Source organism: Physella acuta, unplaced genomic scaffold (genome assembly GCF_028476545.2).
Source record: "Physella acuta isolate Inbredline_101_S28 unplaced genomic scaffold, ASM2847654v3 ptg000916l, whole genome shotgun sequence".
In the NCBI taxonomy this organism is placed as follows: domain Eukaryota; kingdom Metazoa; phylum Mollusca; class Gastropoda; family Physidae; genus Physella; species Physella acuta.
In genome coordinates, this window is record NW_026732433.1 from 373,685 (window position 1) to 392,695 (window position 19,011).

Genomic DNA, 19,011 nt, shown 5'->3' on the forward strand with positions numbered 1-19,011 from the left:
GGTGTCACTCCACTTCACATACAACTATGGATGGTGTCATGATGTTCTCATTAAAATATTTATTTTATTTGGGTTGGAAGGCATCACTTGGTGTGGTCCACATTATGGGCTATAACTCTCTCTATACATTCAACTATTTGTTGAAGGTTAGTTTATTAAAGTTAGTTGATGCTGGGTGGCATTGATATGAATTTTCCTCGTGATTTGTCATCAAATAATGATTGTTTTTGCACATAAGCTGCATAAAATTTATTTTTTCAAGAGCCACTCAACCATTCATCTTGTAAGACTATTGGCATTTACTGCTACGAGAGATAAGGTGATGTCATTCATTTTTCCTTTCACATTTTATTTAATGATGTACAAGAATTACACTAAAGAAAGTTTAAATGATAACATAAAGTATGTTGTTGATTTGCTGTTGCTGTATAACATGTTAATTACTAAGTAAAAAAAAAAAACTTTTATGATGGTATGTATACCATCACTGTTGTATCAATTTTAGTTAGTAACCTAAGTTAACTGGAGTTTTTTTTAATAAACCAACATTGAACTTATGCATATTTATAATTCAACTATTAGACTTATTTAATAATCACCTTTAAAAATTTCTTTAAAAATGTTTGCTGTTAGTTTTTAAATTTTAAGTGCAACAGAAAATATTGCAATGCTCAAAATTTGTAAACATCCAGCTTTGTATCATGTTCTATCTTTCATGTGCTAACAATACGATTCACATGTTATGTTTAATTCATTTTTAAAATAAGTTCAACTACATAGATCAATTTTGTCCTTATGTTAGTACTTTTATTTGACAAAAATGGCTGAGTTGTGTTTTTAAAAAACATTTCACTTTATTTTTAAATTATCTTTTTTTCTTGGCTTAAATGATACATTTCTATTCTCAATAAAAATCTGTTCCTCCACATATTTCTTTTTAAAAATTTACTTTATTATTTCAAGAGGTTTTGTTACCAACTTTTGGAATATGTGCTCACACTGTATGTACTTACCTAATGAACAGAGTGGCCTAGCGGTAGAGCGCTAGACTGCTAACCCAGAAGTCTCGAGTTCGAATCCAGGTTTAAGTTGGTGGAATGTCCCTGAGTCCACCCAATTAGTGAAAGTAAAGGCAGCTGGTGATAGTGCTGACCACATCTCATCTTATGCCAAGGTCAAGAAACATATGAACTCTACTTCATCTGCCCAATGGATCGCTAAGTCTAAAGAGGCATCTTTTTACTTTACTTACAATTTCTGTAAGATATAATTACTATAATCCTTTATGCATGATAAGTATAATATGATTATTTTATTTTCGTCATGTCATATTATGAAGGAGCATTAAAATTATATTAAGTTTTATTTAATTATTTATTTTATTTAAGTAGAACTTGTTATGAAAATAATGGGAAGCATATTATTGTCATGATAGGGGTCGGCGTGGTCGAGTCTGTAAAGCTCATGGTTGCTAAACTGAAAAGTCTTGTGTTCGAACCCTTGGGCAGATGAGGCTCGTAAGTTAGGGACAGCTACTCTTCTAGGAGAGACAACTCCTGCCTTGTAGTTTGCTCTTGGTTGGACAAAGGCTATGGAAGCAAATCAAAAAAGAAAAGCAGGCTGAAATCGGAGTCAATGGCCTCAATGGTGCATAACCAGTGGACATGAATACTAAATTATATTGGAGGGGATCCCTTCTAACTCTAAAATTAAGAACGAAGAAAAAGAAGATTGTCAGGATAAACTATTGAGACAGCTTTCAGGTTTGTGGCTGATTTATGTTTTAAGCTTTCAAGTAAGAGGTTATGATGATAATGATATCTGGCTATAAAAGTGTATAAGAAGAATGAAAACACTTCTAAGTTCAACAAGAGACTCAAAAGCCAAATTAATATTAATTTTAGTAGGGTCTATTATTCTCCTGTGTAACATAGGCTACTTCACCACTAGCCTACACAGAATGTCTAAAGAAGATGGTGCTTTCGGCTGATAGCAAGAGCTTAGCTATCAATAGCTGAACCAACAGCTTCCATAGCAAATGTTCATAAATTGCTTTTATATTTTTAAATCCTTTTTTAAATTTTATAATTTTGACACTTTAGACCACACTGGCTTCTATAAATAATCGAAGATTAAGCCTAGATTGTGTCAAAATTTTAAATATAAACAAAAATAAAGTAAAACTTCCAACAGAAACCCAACATGCAGAAAAAAAAGCTCAGACTGTAAACATACACACAAGACACAACAAACTGCCGCGCGCTAAAAATAGCAGTGCCAGACCGAGACACCTTGAGAAAACCATCTGGGCCACAGGTTACCTGCCTGCCCCGGGGTGAGCTGCCCCCACCGTTAAATGCGTGCTTGAACCTACACAGACAAGATGGCGAACGTTGCAGAGATCGTCTCGGTGGTGGCACTTCTTTGCTGCGGTAAGTCAAGATGTTGGTTGTGATGTGTGGGGGATGGTGTTAACTGTGGGGGGGGGGGGGGGGGGGGATGGATGGATGGGAGACGACACTTGCGTGATCGTTGACTGCTGGAGTTGACGGGACTCAAAAAGTTTTTAGTCTAGGATAATTCGTTTAAAATACATTAGCAGAATTACGAGGCAGGACAAGTGGTACTTTCTCAATATTATAATATTATAATATATTATATTATAATAATATATATATATATATATATATATACATATTATACACTATGTATAAATCAGTATACATGTGTATCTTTGTCTTAGGCTATATTTTATATATATATATATATATATATATATATATATATATATATATATATATATATATATATATATATATATATATATATATATATATATAGACGTTTACTGATGACACATTTTTGTAACAGTAATAAGTTTTTCTCAATTCACTATTTTGTGTAGTTCACAACTTTATCATGCTTCCCCCCCCCCCCTTTCTCGCGCGTTCCACAGATAGGCCCTAAAACTTTGAATGTTGATATCGTTATATAGTCGTTTTTTTTAACATAGGCGTAATGGTTACGGTGAAGGCCAATTACAAAACAATGCAGACATTTCTAAAGTAAGATAGAAACATTGGACACTATCTGTGCCTTGATGTTTAAAAATAAAATGTGAAAATAATCTTAACAATTTTTTTTTGTTGGGAGGGCCTTGGGGGGGGGGGGGGGGGGGAAATGTATACGGATCCTAGTTATATTGGCTATCTACAGAGTTTCTACCCCCCCCTCCCCGCTCGAACGAAGTGGAATTTATACAGAAAATATATACTTTTACCAGTATCCGCCCCCACCCCACCCCCAAATATTAAGTGACCCCCCCGCCCCGGAGAAAAAAAAACTGAAAGAAACACTGGCCACAATTCTATGGGGCCCCTGGTTTCAACCCGTTCACCCTTTCTTAATTACTATCTTGATGTTATTGTAATGGGGTCGTGTATATTTACAGAAGCTTTAATATTATAATTTGTACTTAGATTAGATTTCCTCGCCATTATATGGGTATGGGAAATCAATAAACATGCATTGCAAATAAAAACCAGAAATGCCAATGTTGTTGACCTCCCCTGTTTTAACTGTTTACACTCAGAGTAATCTCCCTTGATTCCCCCAGCCGCCGCCCACAAACCAAGATGCCCCGAGGACTATCGCTACAGAGTGGAAACGTGTGTGATGGAAGCGCAGGTGGCGCCACAGGCGGGGGGCGGTCTGCCTCTCGTTACTGACACAGATAAATTGGAGGAGCTGTGCGAGTAAGTACTGCTGCGGAGAAACCCGATTAGAACTTAGAACGTGTTTTTCACCAGACTGCTAGTGTGTCTTTGTCGCTCGTTTATCCCAATTATTCTGACGTTCACCACATTATTTATATAACTAGGATTCACCTATGATAAATATTCGTGCGTTAGGCGGAGACTGGAACATAAGACACCCCTCCTGCGTTCGCCCCGTCCCACCTATCGTGGAATGTAAAAATATGACATCTGTACTCAGTGGCGTAGCGAGGTCGGGTGTCACCCGGTGCGGCACTTAATGGTGTCACCCCCCCCCCCCCAGAGGCGTAGCGACCCTTCCCGGGAACAAACTTTCAAATTTTCGATTTGCACCCACAAAGTGGTTACAAAACACACGACTAAATAAAACAAAGGCTGTTCACAAATCTAAATAAAAGTTTAATACATATCTATGTATATTTTCTACACAAACCAAACACAGTCTATTTTAATTAAGGAACCCAAAAGTAAAACACACATCTGGGATACATTGGCTACAGAATTAGAGTACACAGCACTAGACTACACTAACCTGATAGATGTATAGTAGGTACTAAATAGAGGAAAAACAAACCACACTGTTACACACCTTTTATACCCGTACACAAACAAGTAGCCTACAATATAGACCACGTGATTAGCGACAGCTACAAACAAACAACGGCGTAGCCAGGAATTGGTCATGGGAGGGGTTCAAACATTTTTCCATATGTATACAATCATATATATATATATATATATATATATATATATATATATATATATATATATATATATATATATATATATATATGGTTCCACGGGATGGTTATACCCCCCTAACCTCCCTTGCCTACGCCACTGACATACCAACTGACATACACATACCAACAATATTCACTCCTTTCATCCCCTTCATTTATTCACTACATATAGACTGATAAAAATGTGGGAAGTCCTATGGAAATAAAAATGAAATAAAAAAGGATAGAGATCAATATTCATCGATTAGGGGTTGTCTATAAAAACTATCACACTGGCTGAGAGGCAGGTCGGTTGGGGTTTTAAAGTCGGCTTTGGTCGTCCACTCACCAATAAAGATCGTGCAGCTTGTTTTTTGTCATCTACAGCGACACCATAACCCAGTAGCGTAGCGAGGGGGGGGGGACGGGGGGGACGGGGGGGGGGGGCGGGGGGGGGGGGGGACATATGTCCCCGGGCGCCGACCTTAGGGGGCGCCAAAATGGGTTGGAAAAATAAATTGAAAGGTTGAGGGGGGTGCAAATCGAAAGTTTGAGGGGGGGGGGGTGCAAATCGAAAAGTTTGTCCCCGGGCGCCGGGAAGGGTCGCTACGCCTCTGCCATAACCTAAGATTATTTCCATCCTCATAACACAAGGCTTGTCTCCTGCCATTTCCACTGATCAACTACTTACTACGGCCAATGGATAGGAACCCCCAAACTTGGATTATCAACTCGAGCCCTGTCACTAAACTCTGTAGTCGTATGCTCTACAAATCGACCACGTCATTCAAGGCATTTCATGATTTGGCAGATAGTTTTAACAGTTTTAAAAAAGAACTTGACTCAGTCAAGTTACCATTTTGGATCTGATAGTCAATTGGACAGGTGAAGTTGAATTCGCCAGTGTCCATCACCACGACATTATACGATGGGATAGTGTGGTCAGTATTGTGTCCATCCGTTTTTACTTTCCCTGAGTCAGGTAACCCTTAAAGATGGATAGACTCAGGAATGTCGCACTAACTTAAGCCAGGGATTCGAACTCAAGATTTCCGGGTTAACAGTTTATTGCTCTACCACCAAACCCATTCATCCAACAAAGCGAGACATAACATTCTAAATGAATCCATTTCATAAAACAATACAAAGTGTTGTTTTCTATCCACAAAAGTAGAACAAAAGCTACATTTTAATGGTAAAGTGTTTAAGTTCAAGGTACTTGAGACCCAAAACATTGTGATGGGAGAGTTAGCTACCCCTCCCTGATAGCCAGGGAGAGTTATCTACATGCACTTTACGAAACCCGCCAAGGGAGATAACCTTTTTGCTAAGTGGTTCTCCCACACTACACAGGAGAAAACGGTTCTGGAGATTGCCAGTTTTCCTAACCACAATAACATTGGGTGCACCATATACAAACTTATAGCATTCAATGTCCAACCAAGTTAGTATGTGTGGTGTTTGAACCACGTTGAAAAACGAGTAGTTATGTTCACAATCCTTAACTTTTTTATTCGCTGCAAGTATACCGTATTTCATTCACATTTTAGGGGTTTCTTTCGATATGTTTATAGCCCGATGAATTTCTTGAAACGATCGTGTATAAAAAACAAAACGCAAATTTATCCACACACCCCTGCACTATTGTCTTTAGTCGTGAAAAAACTACAATTAAGCCCCCTTTCCCTTCCTGATAATGTCGAAAAAATCAACTTTTTTTGACGCTTGTGGACTGAGGGGGTAGGGGGGGGGGGGGGGCGTTTTGGGTCAATGTGGACGTCAACATGTTGAATTTAACATCAAAATCCTAACATTTAAAAAGAATTGTATATAAAATTTATGGTTTAAATCGGCAGTCCTCTTGTTAAAAATCACCAGCTCAATGGGACAATAAATGTATCAGAAATGTTAAAAGCGGCAATTTTTTTTTTACAAGCTGGAGGGGTGTGCGCCTCTAGCCTTACTGATCGCCCTCTGTCTGCTGCCATCTTCAGTGTCTCTCCTTATGTCCAACCCGTCCATCCTTGGTGTTGTCGGCTTATGTCCAGTGTTCAGAAGGTACACGTTTGACTTGATGCTGTCTTCTCACCAGGCGTGGAATTCTCCAGAAAACTATCGACTGTCTGCGAGACATCCACACTCGATGTGCCGAGAACGCCACCCAACGTCACGAACTGGACATGCTGTTCAGCCTTGACCAGTGGAAGCAAGGGCAAGAACTGTTGTGCGAGGACCTAAACCGTAAGTTAGGTAAACGAAAGTCACCCAGGACTTTCATAAAACTCACGTCATTTAACGTATCTGACCTACATGAAGCGCACTAATACATGTTGTGTCAGGGGTTACGACATACTCTGATGGGGGTTAATTCGAAAGTTATAAAAAATGTAACACGAATTTTAACAAATAAATAAATGAATTTATTTTGGCAAAGGGATTACATATTTAAAAACTTTACAAATTTACACTATTGTTGTAATTTAAATTAACTTTTCTTTCAAATGATAAAGAAATATTAAAAATATTTGTTTAAACTGCTAATTTAATGGAACTATTTAATTAAATGGGGGTATTGGGCAGGAGGATATACGCTTCATAAATCTTAAAGGGGCCAATTCTGAACTACGGACATTTTTTTTTACGGATATAAATATAATGTCGAAAATGGGCATCACTATCTAGAGTATAGAAATTGTTAATAATGTTTTTATCTTGCTGCGCAAATCAAAATAAAACAAATAAAGAGGAAGCGTTGATCTTGAGGTAAGACAGCCATGATGCCATAAAATGTGTTTCTAGGCAATGAAACACGGTGTCGTTTTTGTGTGTGCTTTTTTTGTGTTTCGTAGTTTAGTTTTGTTTTGCTGTGGTAGGCTGAACAAGCGCTTTTTCCCCAGTGAAAGTTATTGACTCTTCTTGGTGTTTGGGCTGATCTTGGTTAACTTAGTCAGAAAAGTAGCCCTTGTCTATGAATTAAAAGATGGAAAAAACTAATATATATGGGTTTCAAAGTAAGCCCAGTAAAATAAGAAACCCATTCGAAATTACTTCGGCAACTTTATAAAATACTAAAAAAAAAAAAAAAAAAAAAAAAAAAAAAAAAAAAACTGTTAAATTAAAATTAATCAGTAAAAAATCGAATTATTGGCTGGGAACTTATATAAAAAAATTGTTTTTCTTCTAGTCAGCCGAGTGGAATAAGTAAAATATGTGAAGGCGCACTGAATGTAGGCCTAATGATTAATATTTTACTTGTTTAATGCTTAAGTAGTTGTGTAGGCCTAGAAAGTACAATGTTTTGTGTGATATAATGCTTTCCCCCACTTCTGAGGAGGAAGCTACTACACCTAAATGCAAAAAGCATCGTTTATCCGTTGTCAATTTTTTTTTATATTAATGTAGCCTATGACAAAAAAAAATCCATAAACGATGCACAGTAGTAATGAAATACTGTTTCAACGAATTAGCTTCCAACATAAACCAAATTAAAATAAAAAGTTGAAGTGAAATATGATCAATCATCAAGGTTTTGTTGGTTCGTTTTTACCCCCTCCAACAAACACTTAATTCTTTTTACATATTATGATAAAAAGATCAGACCAACCCCCTCTTCACACAAACTTGAGCCTATCACATTTTTTCAAGGGACATAACAAAGAAATGCTTATTATGCCGAAAATATTAATAGAGTTGTTTCCCTTAATACAGTTTTGAGCCGAAAACTATCGCAAATTACAATTTTATCATTCCCAAACCATTTTCTCATTCCCAAAAAGCAACCACATTACTCGACTTTAGGCGCTTCCTCCAAAATTGTCCCATGACATTCCAGCTGCATGTGCTTCGCTGACAATTGATCCTTTCCATGTTTGCTTTAGCCTACTAGTAGTATAGATTGCGTTTTTCAGCAAATTTTTTTAAAGTGACGTCCCGCCCCCTTCATCACGCTACATGAAGAAAAAAAAGTGGAAAGGAAGATTGGTACAGGTCCCCCTACCCCTTGTTTGCTTTTACAAATTAGCTGCTTAGCTTTTATGACGTTTACATATTTAGATGCTTTTACTTGATTAATTGTATACTGTATATGTACATTTTTGCTTCCCTTGTAATTGTTAAATTAGTTTTAATGTAAAATTTAATTTTTATCAACAGAAAAAAATTGTCAGAAATAAGGCTTTTAACTTTGCCACTAAATGAATTAAAAAAAAAGAATAACATTTAGTGAAAGCCTAATAGTTTATCGTACTACAACAATTAATTAACCCACCAATCGTTTAAAAAAATATCGGCTACTTTTGAAATGAAACTGCATAGTTTAAAGTTTGATTTTTTAAAATTAATCTAGCATGCTACTAACTCAACGATGAATTAGATTCAATTAACAACATTTTAAATATTACTTTAAATCTTGAAGGTAAAAATTATTTGATTGGATGTACACATATTAATTATTAGAACCCTAGTCTAGTAGTGTACTATTTGTGAGCTAAATTTGAGTGTATATATATATTACCAATTACTATGAAAGAAAAAAATATTGTTTAAAACAGCATTATTTGGTTTACAAAATATAGACGTAAAAATAGATTACTAAATATATTTAAACTAGAATAGCTTTTATTTTGTCAATAGTGAAATGAAATGTATTTTCAGTGTTTAAAGACCATTTTGAATGTGTGTCTCGGTTTGGACCACGGATTTCAAGCTGCATACTGACAAAAACACAAAACTTTCGGAAGGATATCACTGATGTGGGCAGGACACATAACAAAACACTACATAACATCACGTGCAAGTAAGTGATTGATATAGACTGGACATGTAATAAACAAGAAATGCAAATTTGTTCTCATAGTCTCATAGGCAGGAATTTGTCATGAAGGGGGGGGGGATCATTTAAATTGCGTTCTCATGTTTTGTGTAATATATTATATACATATTTTATACATATAAAGTAGGCCTATCAGTATATATATATATATATATATATATATATATATATATATATATATATATATATATATGCTTACATAGTTTTACATTATTATGCTACTGAAATTTTTTATTATTATCAAACTTAACCCATATTTCGCCTATTTCAGTTTTGCGGAAGATATTGTCTACTGTTTAGAGAGGCCCCTAGCAAGAGCATGTCCCATACAGGTTGTGGAAACCATGGTCAGCGCGCTCCATAAATTCCTACCCCCTGCCTGTGCCCCAGTGCCAACAATTTACAACAGTGAAAACTTAAACGAAGAGGACGATGAAGATGATGACTCTGAATTCTTGGAGGCTGTTAATTTTGATGCTGTTATTGTGGAGGGAGGGGATCCAGAGAATTAAACTTTACTTTCACAGGGGAGATAACTGTACATTTATATTGAATATTCAAAACACAATGATGAAAGAAGAGTGAATGTGATTGGTTGTTTGAGAGAATGGTTTGTAAGTAGAATGTACAAAATATTGACCTACAAATTTTTTTATGCTCTATGACTGTTGTCAAACTTTTTGACATTGGTGTATTTATTACATATTTATTTGTTGTTTTCTTATTCACTAAATTAGTAATATTGGCTTAAATAAATATTTTAAGATTGTTGACTGATCACTGAAAAATAGGTAAAGTAAAGGTTATTTTTTCAACAAATAAGTTTATGTAACAAAAAAAGTTTAATGAAATAAAATTAATGCTGAGCTATTTAGTAAAAATAGTTTAAACATTTAAAAATTCTCTTATCATAAAGCATTATAAGTTATAATCTGTTCAGTTGAGAGTAGTGATTAATTTCTTGTAAAATATTGATATTCTATATCACAAGTATTGTCAATAAAAATTGTGTTAAAATACCAATTCAAAGATTATATTTGGAATACAAAAAATGGTTTTGCAGGTTTGTATAGAAAAATCACAGCATTGCATAAAACATTGGATCATTCTTAATTTTTCAACTTTCCTTTAAAAGACATTTGTATTAGAGAACAGAAATAAATTACTTTGTAAAAGGATCTTTAGAGCATGCCATCTAAGCAACTTTGTAAAAAGGGAGTAGAAAAAGATGACAAAAAATATAATTACAAATATTTTCAAATAATGCTGCTTGTTGGTTTCTGCAATATAAATTTAGATACTATAGATTGATTAGTGAATTTGTAAAAAGAATTCTCTGAAAATGAGCACTACAATGCATACAAATACACACTATATTCACACCAAAATACCATAATCCCACAGAAACAAGTCTTAAGTGAAAACTTGCCATGGTGAATACACCAAGCCAGATCAAATGTACAAATGTCATAAAACATGAACAACAAATAAAATAACAAGAAAACAAAAAAAGTTTTAATCATGAAACACCAGCATCTTTATTTTTTTTTAACTTTGCAATAAAAAATCCTATAGTATCCACGTTATATTTATCCTGGTCAGATGTGCTTAAAAAACTGGGGTCAAATCTCTGAACCATTGACCTCTGCTCTTCAGTAAGGCCACATCCTGGTAAGCCATCACCTCCAATTTTATAAGGCTAAAATTTGGCAAAGAAAGTTAGGAGAACAATAATTGTTTTATCAAATACTTGAACAAAAATAAAATAATTGGCAAGACAGGAGAAAGTAAATTGTTTTATCAAATATTTGAAGAAACACAAAAAAAAAGGAAATTCAGGAGAACAATAACTGTTCTATCAAATCTTTGAAGAAACATAAAATAATTTGAAAATTGAAAAACAAGTTAATAAAAAATAAAATATATGGAGAACTTTATACGGACTTTTGTTGAAAATAATATGTTAGATGTTTTAAATGTATAACCACAATTTTATTTAAAGAAGAAAAATAAAAATTAAAGGCGTATTCGAATGTAGAGAAACAGTATTATTTATGCAACCGGAAAAGCATTAATAGATGTGAAAAAGAACACATAAAACTGTGACGTCACTATTGCTTATACATTAACTAATGACGTCATCTGCCGTGTTTAGAATAAAAAGAAATGAACTATTTCATTCAAATTTGATTTAGATCTACGTGGACTATGAAATGTATACAATACAATTTTTCCGGCCTAAACTCATAAAATTTATTTAATTTATTTGGATTCTAGATCTAGATATTCTAGATTCATCTATTCAAATAATACATTTCTATACTAAAGTATTTCAGGCCTTAATTACTTTATTGAAATCTTTGTTTATCTATGCAATTTGCTAATCTCTATAATATATAAATTAATAATAAAGCAAAGTTGTCGGCTGCCCGATAGGGCACTTCCCGGCGCCGCAGGCGCTTCAAATTTGGCAGGATCTTGCCTTGGGGCGACAGAACACGGGGGCCGGTTGGCCGAAAAGTCTACGATGATGGGGTCAAAACTGACCTCGACTGACCGGCGCCTTATATGAGCTATAAATCGAAAAAAAATGTCCACGGAGGAACCTCTTCATAACTCCTGAGGTCGTAGACCGACCCTCGGGCGAATTAATTAAGCATTCAAATTCTCAATGTTTTTGAAAGCCTAAGCAAAGCTGGGCAGCATGCCTAGTAAGTTATAAACGTTGTTTCCTATACATATTGTGTACGGGTGTGTTACACCCAGTTGCCAGGAACCGCACGAAAAAAATATTGTTCATGCTTTTTAAATTAAACCCTACCTAAGTGTTAATTTATAGATGAGAATGCTTATTTAAGAAAAATTCAACTGCAATTTTGAGGAAGGGGGGGGGGGGGGGGGGGCGGCGGGGTGTGTAGGCTGAGGTGTGACGTCATTTTAGGGGGTGGTCTAGCTTTTTCTGGCGATGTGTGTCGGAGGGGGTTCAGATGGTGCGACTTCACACTTTTGCATTATACAAAAGCAATGTTAGAAAACGACTTTTAGACGTTATTTCGCGTTTTGGAAAACGGTTTTAATAATTTGTAATAGGAATTGATTAAAATACTATATTTTGACAGAGTTCAGACAAGATTTTAGAAAAACATCGATGTTTTAAAAAAAAATTCAACTGCAATTTTGAGGGGGTGGGGGGGGGGGGTTGTAGGCTGAGGTGTGACGTCATTTTAGAGGGGGGGGGGGTCTGGCTTTTTGTGACGAAATGTGACGAAGGGGAGATTTAAAAATCGTCAAAAAAAGCGTGACGTCATTTATGGATGACTCCCCAAATTACATTTTTTGAAGGGTAGAAAAAATTGCTTTCTATTATAATGTAGTCTATAGGCCTTGTCTATAGTAAATATTTCTGGATCTATCTATATTCTAATTACTAGTATAATGAATATAATGGCCTAACTAACACAAATCAATTTACGTCCAAACAAATAGAAATTAAAGGGAAACTACTCTAAATAATATTTTTATAAAGATGGCCGCTGTTTCAAACTTAAAAAGTAAACTTATCATCTCGAACGTTGTTTTTGTCAGAAGTTAATGAAACTTAAACTTAATGTCAGGACATTTAAAAAAAAAATATTGCTTTAGCCCTTGGACCCAAGCGAGAATAGTCTCAAAGGGGTAAACGGTAAACCTCCATTCGTATTTTATTCCACGCTTCACATTCACATTCACTTCACCTCCAGTTTTATTTTTATTTTTACGTTTCTAGTTAGTAGTAAGTTAGTAGTACTAGTTAGATCTAGTCTAGATCTAGTAGTTTTACTAGATTTCTAGATCTAGATCTATTTTGATTTTTTTTACTTTGGTAATCAATCGTTTTAGGACTAGATCTAGATAAATACTAGACCTAGATTAGTATTACTAGTCTAGATCCAGATCTAGATTACGTAAAATCGCTCGCGACTAGTAATGTAAAAAACTTACAAAAAAACTTTATAAACTTTAAATTTTAATAATTATTTCACATTTTGTGGAGGATTTGTTTTGAAAAATACAAAAATGTTTCATTTATCATTTAAAGACATTTATGGTTTAATTTTAAGCCATGGGTAATCTATCGTTTTAGGTACGTAAAATCGCCTGCGGCTAGTAATGTAAGAAAAAGTTACCTCATTGTCAAGGCTTTAATAGAAGTATACTAATAATACTATATTCATAATATTTGTGTCAAGTACTATAGATAAATGAATAATAAACCTAAATCAATGGCTAAATATATATCAATATATGCAAGAAATTAACTTTAAACAGCAGTGTTTGCGAGCAGGATTTGCTATATAATAAGCGGCCATCTGTAAGTTAGAGTGGCTTCCCCTAAATCTTGCGCTATAAGTTTACAATACAAAAATTAACAAGGTGGCTGTTATAGTAAATGTCAGTAAATGAGCATGGTTGCATCTGTTGGAAACATCGCTAGTCTTCTTTTATTACTGAAAAGTTTTAATTCAGTTGTTTAAAAAACAGGTACATAAAAAAATGAAACAAAGAAGCATTTTTGTATTTTTCAAAACATAAATCCTCCTCAAAATGTGAAATAATTATTAAAATTTAAGCAGTCAACTGTTTTTCACATTACTAGTCGCGGGCAGAGGCGTGGCGACCCTTCCCAGCGCCTGGGTACCCCCACTCAAGCTTTCAATTTGCACCCCCCCTCAAGCTTTCTATTTATTTTTCCAACCCATTTTGGCGCCCCTAAGGTCGGCGCCCCGGGACATATGTCGCCCCCCCCCCCCGCCACCCCCCTCACTACGCCTCTGGTCACAGCGATTTTACGTACCTAAAACGATAGATTACCCATTTATGTACTAATATGTACCTGTTTTTAAACAATTGAATTAAATCTCATGAAAATTACCCTATGCCCTATTTGCCTAACACCCACCCAAGCCAATTGCAGTAACACATTGTTACCCCCCACAACACACACTCATTTACCCACTAGCCACCAGTAGGGATTGGTTGAGAATAAATTAGAAATAGATTAGGTATAGCTATAGATGTAGTTATAGTTATAGGTTTTGTTAATTGGTTACTGGTGCAGGATAGCAAAAATGGATGGTTATAGCAATAGGGAAATTGAAATGGAATAGCAACAGAAATCTGGAAATGTATAGGTTTAAGATAAGGTTATGTATTGCTACAGTGATAGGTAAGGGATAGGGATATCGATAGTTTTAAGTTTATAGGGATAGGATATGTATTGCTACAGGAATGCTGTAGGTAAGGGATGAGTATAGGTATAAATAAGGATAAGGATAGGAATACATGAATGAATAGGGATAGAGATAGGGAGTAAGGTTAGGAAGAGCAAACCGGGTATAAGCTGCTAGTTATTAATATAAAATTGTTTTAGGATACTAGCTATTTATAGGCCTATTTTTAATTCTATTTCAATACTGTTTCAGGAATTTCCACTTGAAATAGAAAGATTTTTTAAAATCTCATTTAAAAAATTCAATACGGTTGAGAAAAAAGTATGGAACCCCAAGGCTCTGATGATTCTTATACCTTAAATAAATATTTTGATTTGAGAGAATCATTTTCAGAACCTACAACACCACTACTCAATGGATTTATTATCCGTAACTTGAAATGCATGCGTAACCAGAGAATGAATGTACAGTGTAAGAGATTTGCAAAGAAACACTATTTTATGAAAGGTACATCTTGTCAGGGTGCGTACTTTAAAAAATTTGTAGAAGCTGTTTCAGACCTGTTTCATCAACTCCAGGGCCTCTTAAGATTTAAGAAAACTGTTAGATGGAGTGAAATTGTGGAGCTCTTTAATACTCCTTTTGCTTTTCAGCCGTCACCAAAGTGTACATCATTTAAGCAATTATATAATGAAAATCTTGCCCTTAAAGCACTTAAGCCATTGGAAGAGGCAAGACCTTCAGTGTCCCAGGATGGTTGGCCAGAAGCCACTTCTACTTGTAAAGAAAACCAGGAAAGTAATTTTGACTTAAATGTTGAAGGTAAACTTGAGAATTCATCTGAATTAAGAAAAGAAATATGTCCCATGTGTGATAGAAGAAATAAAAAAATTCTTAAGAGGAAAAAGTGGATTGAATTCCTGACCAACAAATGTGACCCTTCTCAGTTACCTAACATTAACACTTTAAGGACCAGAATTAGTAGAGCTGACTTGAAAATAGAAGCGTTGAAATTAAAAATAAAAGCCAAGTTTGATAATGAACAAGAGCGGCATCAACTAGAGATTGAACCTCTAGCTAAAGAATTAAAGTATCTACAAGACAGCTATGCTGAGATGCAAGTTAAATATCAGAATGTTGTACAGGAGCATCAGGAGAAACAGCTTGAAGCAAAAAGTGAGCTGTCTTGTTCCCAAACTGAGGTAGACATGCTCAGGGTAGAACTAGCAAGAGCTAAAGCTGAAAACAAGTTGCTTTTGCGCGAGAGAGAAAGAGTAATTGAACAGTATGAAGTACTGGTCCTTGAGGGGGCCACTGATTCTGAAAGTGATTAGCATAATTATTATGCTAATCACTTTCCAAAACCATTTTCTTTTATTATTAATTAAATAAAATTGTTTTGGAATTCTATAGGCAAATGTATAACAAATGGTGAATTAGAAAAGAGCAAATGATTTTGTTTTTATAAATAAAAATAATGTGTTACATAAAAGCATGTATATTTCTGTTTCATGCCTTTTCCAGTTCTATTCTTTAACTAATTGCAATATTTTAATTTTGATTTTTCCCAACACCTGACCATTTGGTATAAATCTATAATTTTGTTACATTAAATAGACCAACTTGTGATCTGTTAAAAAGGAATGTAAAATGACAGATTTTTTAATTACCTACATACATCACTTCACTATAGGTACACATCAAGAAATGTGTTTTAAAAAAGACAGTTTTTGCTACTGAGAGAGGGCAATATAAGTTTTTTTGTTAGTGTTTATGTTTATTTTATTATAACAAACCCTTTCATTGCACCAGTGGTAGATTTAGTTTAAGAATTTGTTTTTAAACTTGATTCAATGCAAATCTTTTTTACTAGTACTGATTAAAACACACCATGGCCATTTATGAAGATACATTTTTTTTATAAATAGAAAATAGCAACATTCTATCCAACCTAAACTTAGTAACTGAGTTGTTTGAGAAATAAAAGGTGAACAAAAGCTGATTGTACATTTTTTTTGTATCAACACTTGGTGTGGTCCACATTATGGGCTATAACTCTCTTTATACATTCAACTTTTTGTTGAAGGTTAGTTTATTAAAGTTAGTTGATGCTTAGTGGCATTGATATGAATTTTCCTCGTGATTTGTCATCAAATAATGATTGTTTTTGCACATAAGCTGCATAAAATTTATTTTTTCAAGAGCCACTCAACCATTCATCTTGTAAGACTATTGGCATTTACTGCTACGAGAGATAAGGTGATGTCATTCATTTTTCCTTTCACATTTTATTTAATGATGTACAAGAATTACACTAAAGAAAGTTTAAATGATAACATAAAGCATGTTGTTGATTTGCTGTTGCTGTATAACATGTTAATTACTAAGTAAAAAAAAAAACTTTTATGATGGTATGTATACCATCACTGTTGTATCAATTTTAGTTAGTAACCTAAGTTAACTGGAGTTTTTTTTAATAAACCAACATTGAACTTATGCATATTTATAATTCAACTATTAGACTTATTTAATAATCACCCTTAAAAATTTCTTTAAAAATGTTTGCTGTTAGTTTTTAAATTTTAAGTGCAACAGAAAATATTGCAATGCTCAAAATTTGTAAACATCCAGCTTTGTATCATGTTCTATCTTTCATGTGCTAACAATACGATTCACATGTTATGTTTAATTCATTTTTAAAATAAGTTCAACTACATAGATCAATTTTGTCCTTATGTTAGTACTTTTATTTGACAAAAATGGCTGAGTTGTGTTTTTAAAAAACATTTCACTTTATTTTTAAATTATCTTTTTTTCTTGGCTTAAATGATACATTTCTATTCTCAATAAAAATCTGTTCCTCCACATATTTCTTTTTAAAAATTTACTTTATTATTTCAAGAGGTTTTGTTACCAACTTTTGGAATATGTGCTCACACTGTATGTACTTACCTAATGAACAGAGTGGCCTAGCGGTAGAGCGCTAGACTGCTAACCCAGAAGTCTCGAGTTCGAATCCAGGTTTAAGTTGGTGGAATGTCCCTGAGTCCACCCAATTAGTGAAAGTAAAGGCAGCTGGTGATAGTGCTGACCACATCTCATCTTATGCCAAGGTCAAGAAACTTATGAACTCTACTTCATCTGCCCAATGGATCGCTAAGTCTAAAGAGGCATCTTTTTACTTTACTTACAATTTCTGTAAGATATAATTACTATAATCCTTTATGCATGATAAGTATAATATGATTATTTTATTTTCGTCATGTCATATTATGAAGGAGCATTAAAATTATTTTAAGTTTTATTTAATTATTTATTTTATTTAAGTAGGACTTGTTATGAAAATAATGGGAAGCATATTATTGTCATGATAGGGGTCGGCGTGGTCGAGTCTGCAAAGCTCATGGTTGCTAAACTGAAAAGTCTTGTGTTCGAACCCTTGGGCAGATGAGGCTCGTAAGTTAGGGACAGCTACTCTTCTAGGAGAGACAACTCCAAAATCAAACAACTGCTGCCTTGTAGTTTGCTCTTGGTTGGACAAAGGCTATGGAAGCAAATCAAAAAAGAAAAGCAGGCTGAAATCAGAGTCAATGGACTCAATGGTGCATAACCAGTGGACATGAATACTAAATTATATTGGAGGGGATCCCTTCTAACTCTAAAATTAAGAACGAAGAAAAAGAAGATTGTCAGGATAAACTATTGAGACAGCTTTCAGGTTTGTGGCTGATTTATGTTTTAAGCTTTCAAGTAAGAGGTTATGATGATAATGATATCTGGCTATAAAAGTGTATAAGAAGAATGAAAACACTTCTAAGTTCAACAAGAGACTCAAAAGCCAAATTAATATTAGTTTTAGTAGGGTCTATTGTTATCCTGTGTCACATAGGCTACTTCACCACTAGCCTACACATAATGTCTAAAGAAGATGGTGCTTTCAACTGATATCAAGAGCTGAACTAACAGCTTCAACAGCTGATTTCAAGAGCTGAGCTAACAGCTCCCACAGCTGATTTCAAGAGCTGAGCTAACAGCTTCAACAGCTGATACCAAGAGCCAACTGCTCCCACAGCTGATATCATGAGCTGAGCTAACAGCTATAGTTGATGTCAAGAGCTGAGCTTACAGCTCCTATGGCTGATATCAAGAGCCAAGCCAACAGCTCCCACAGAAGATAACAATAGCTGAACCAACAGCTTCCATAGCAAATGTTCATAAATTGCTTTTATATTTTTAAATCCTTTTTTAAATTTTATAATTTTGACACTTTAGACCACCCTGGCTTCTATAAATAATCGAAGATTAAGCCTAGATTGTGTCAAAATTTTAAATATAAACAAAAATAAAGTAAAACTTCCAATAGAAACCCAACATGCAGAAAAAACAACATTAGACTGTAAACATACACACAAGACACAACAAACTGCCGCGCGCTAAAAATAGCAGTGCCAGACCGAGACACCTTGAGAAAA

General features: G+C 34.6%; 2 protein-coding genes across 5 annotated transcripts; both read left to right on the plus strand.

The window, feature by feature from the left end:
• The first annotated feature begins 2,335 nt into the window (after window positions 1-2,335).
• Window positions 2,336-10,352, plus strand: LOC131953286 (uncharacterized). Of its 2 annotated transcripts, none has more exons than XM_059316409.1 (5): window positions 2,336-2,432; window positions 3,617-3,755; window positions 6,591-6,748; window positions 9,152-9,293; window positions 9,601-10,352. In XM_059316409.1, exons 1-5 carry the CDS (start codon window positions 2,384-2,386, stop codon window positions 9,839-9,841), a joined length of 729 nt encoding a protein of 242 aa, XP_059172392.1. In that variant the 5' UTR covers window positions 2,336-2,383; the 3' UTR covers window positions 9,842-10,352. The 2 variants fall into 2 exon arrangements, with proteins under 2 accessions (XP_059172392.1, XP_059172393.1); XM_059316410.1 differs by having other exon boundaries at window positions 6,591-6,739.
• A 2,497-nt stretch (window positions 10,353-12,849) lies between these two features.
• On the plus strand, window positions 12,850-17,815 carry LOC131953284 (uncharacterized). 3 transcript variants are annotated; one of them, XM_059316404.1, is made up of 2 exons: window positions 12,850-13,011; window positions 14,792-17,815. In XM_059316404.1, the coding sequence occupies exon 2, from the start codon at window positions 14,863-14,865 to the stop codon at window positions 15,871-15,873; it is 1,011 nt and encodes a 336-aa protein (XP_059172387.1). In that variant the 5' UTR covers window positions 12,850-13,011; window positions 14,792-14,862; the 3' UTR covers window positions 15,874-17,815. The 3 variants fall into 3 exon arrangements, with proteins under 3 accessions (XP_059172387.1, XP_059172388.1, XP_059172389.1); XM_059316405.1 differs by having other exon boundaries at window positions 12,850-13,004; XM_059316406.1 differs by having other exon boundaries at window positions 12,862-12,880.
• Window positions 17,816-19,011: the final 1,196 nt, after the last annotated feature.

Coding starts and splice junctions, on each gene's coding strand:
- LOC131953286 (XM_059316409.1), top strand. CDS start 2,384: ATGGCGAACGTTGCAGAGATCGTCTCGGTGGTGGCACTTCTTTGCTGC. Junction 3,756..6,590: donor AAATTGGAGGAGCTGTGCGA/GTAAGTACTGCT, acceptor TCTTCTCACCAG/GCGTGGAATTCTCCAGAAAA. Junction 6,749..9,151: donor GGACCTAAACCGTAAGTTAG/GTAAACGAAAGT, acceptor ATGTATTTTCAG/TGTTTAAAGACCATTTTGAA.
- LOC131953284 (XM_059316404.1), top strand. CDS start 14,863: ATGGAACCCCAAGGCTCTGATGATTCTTATACCTTAAATAAATATTTT.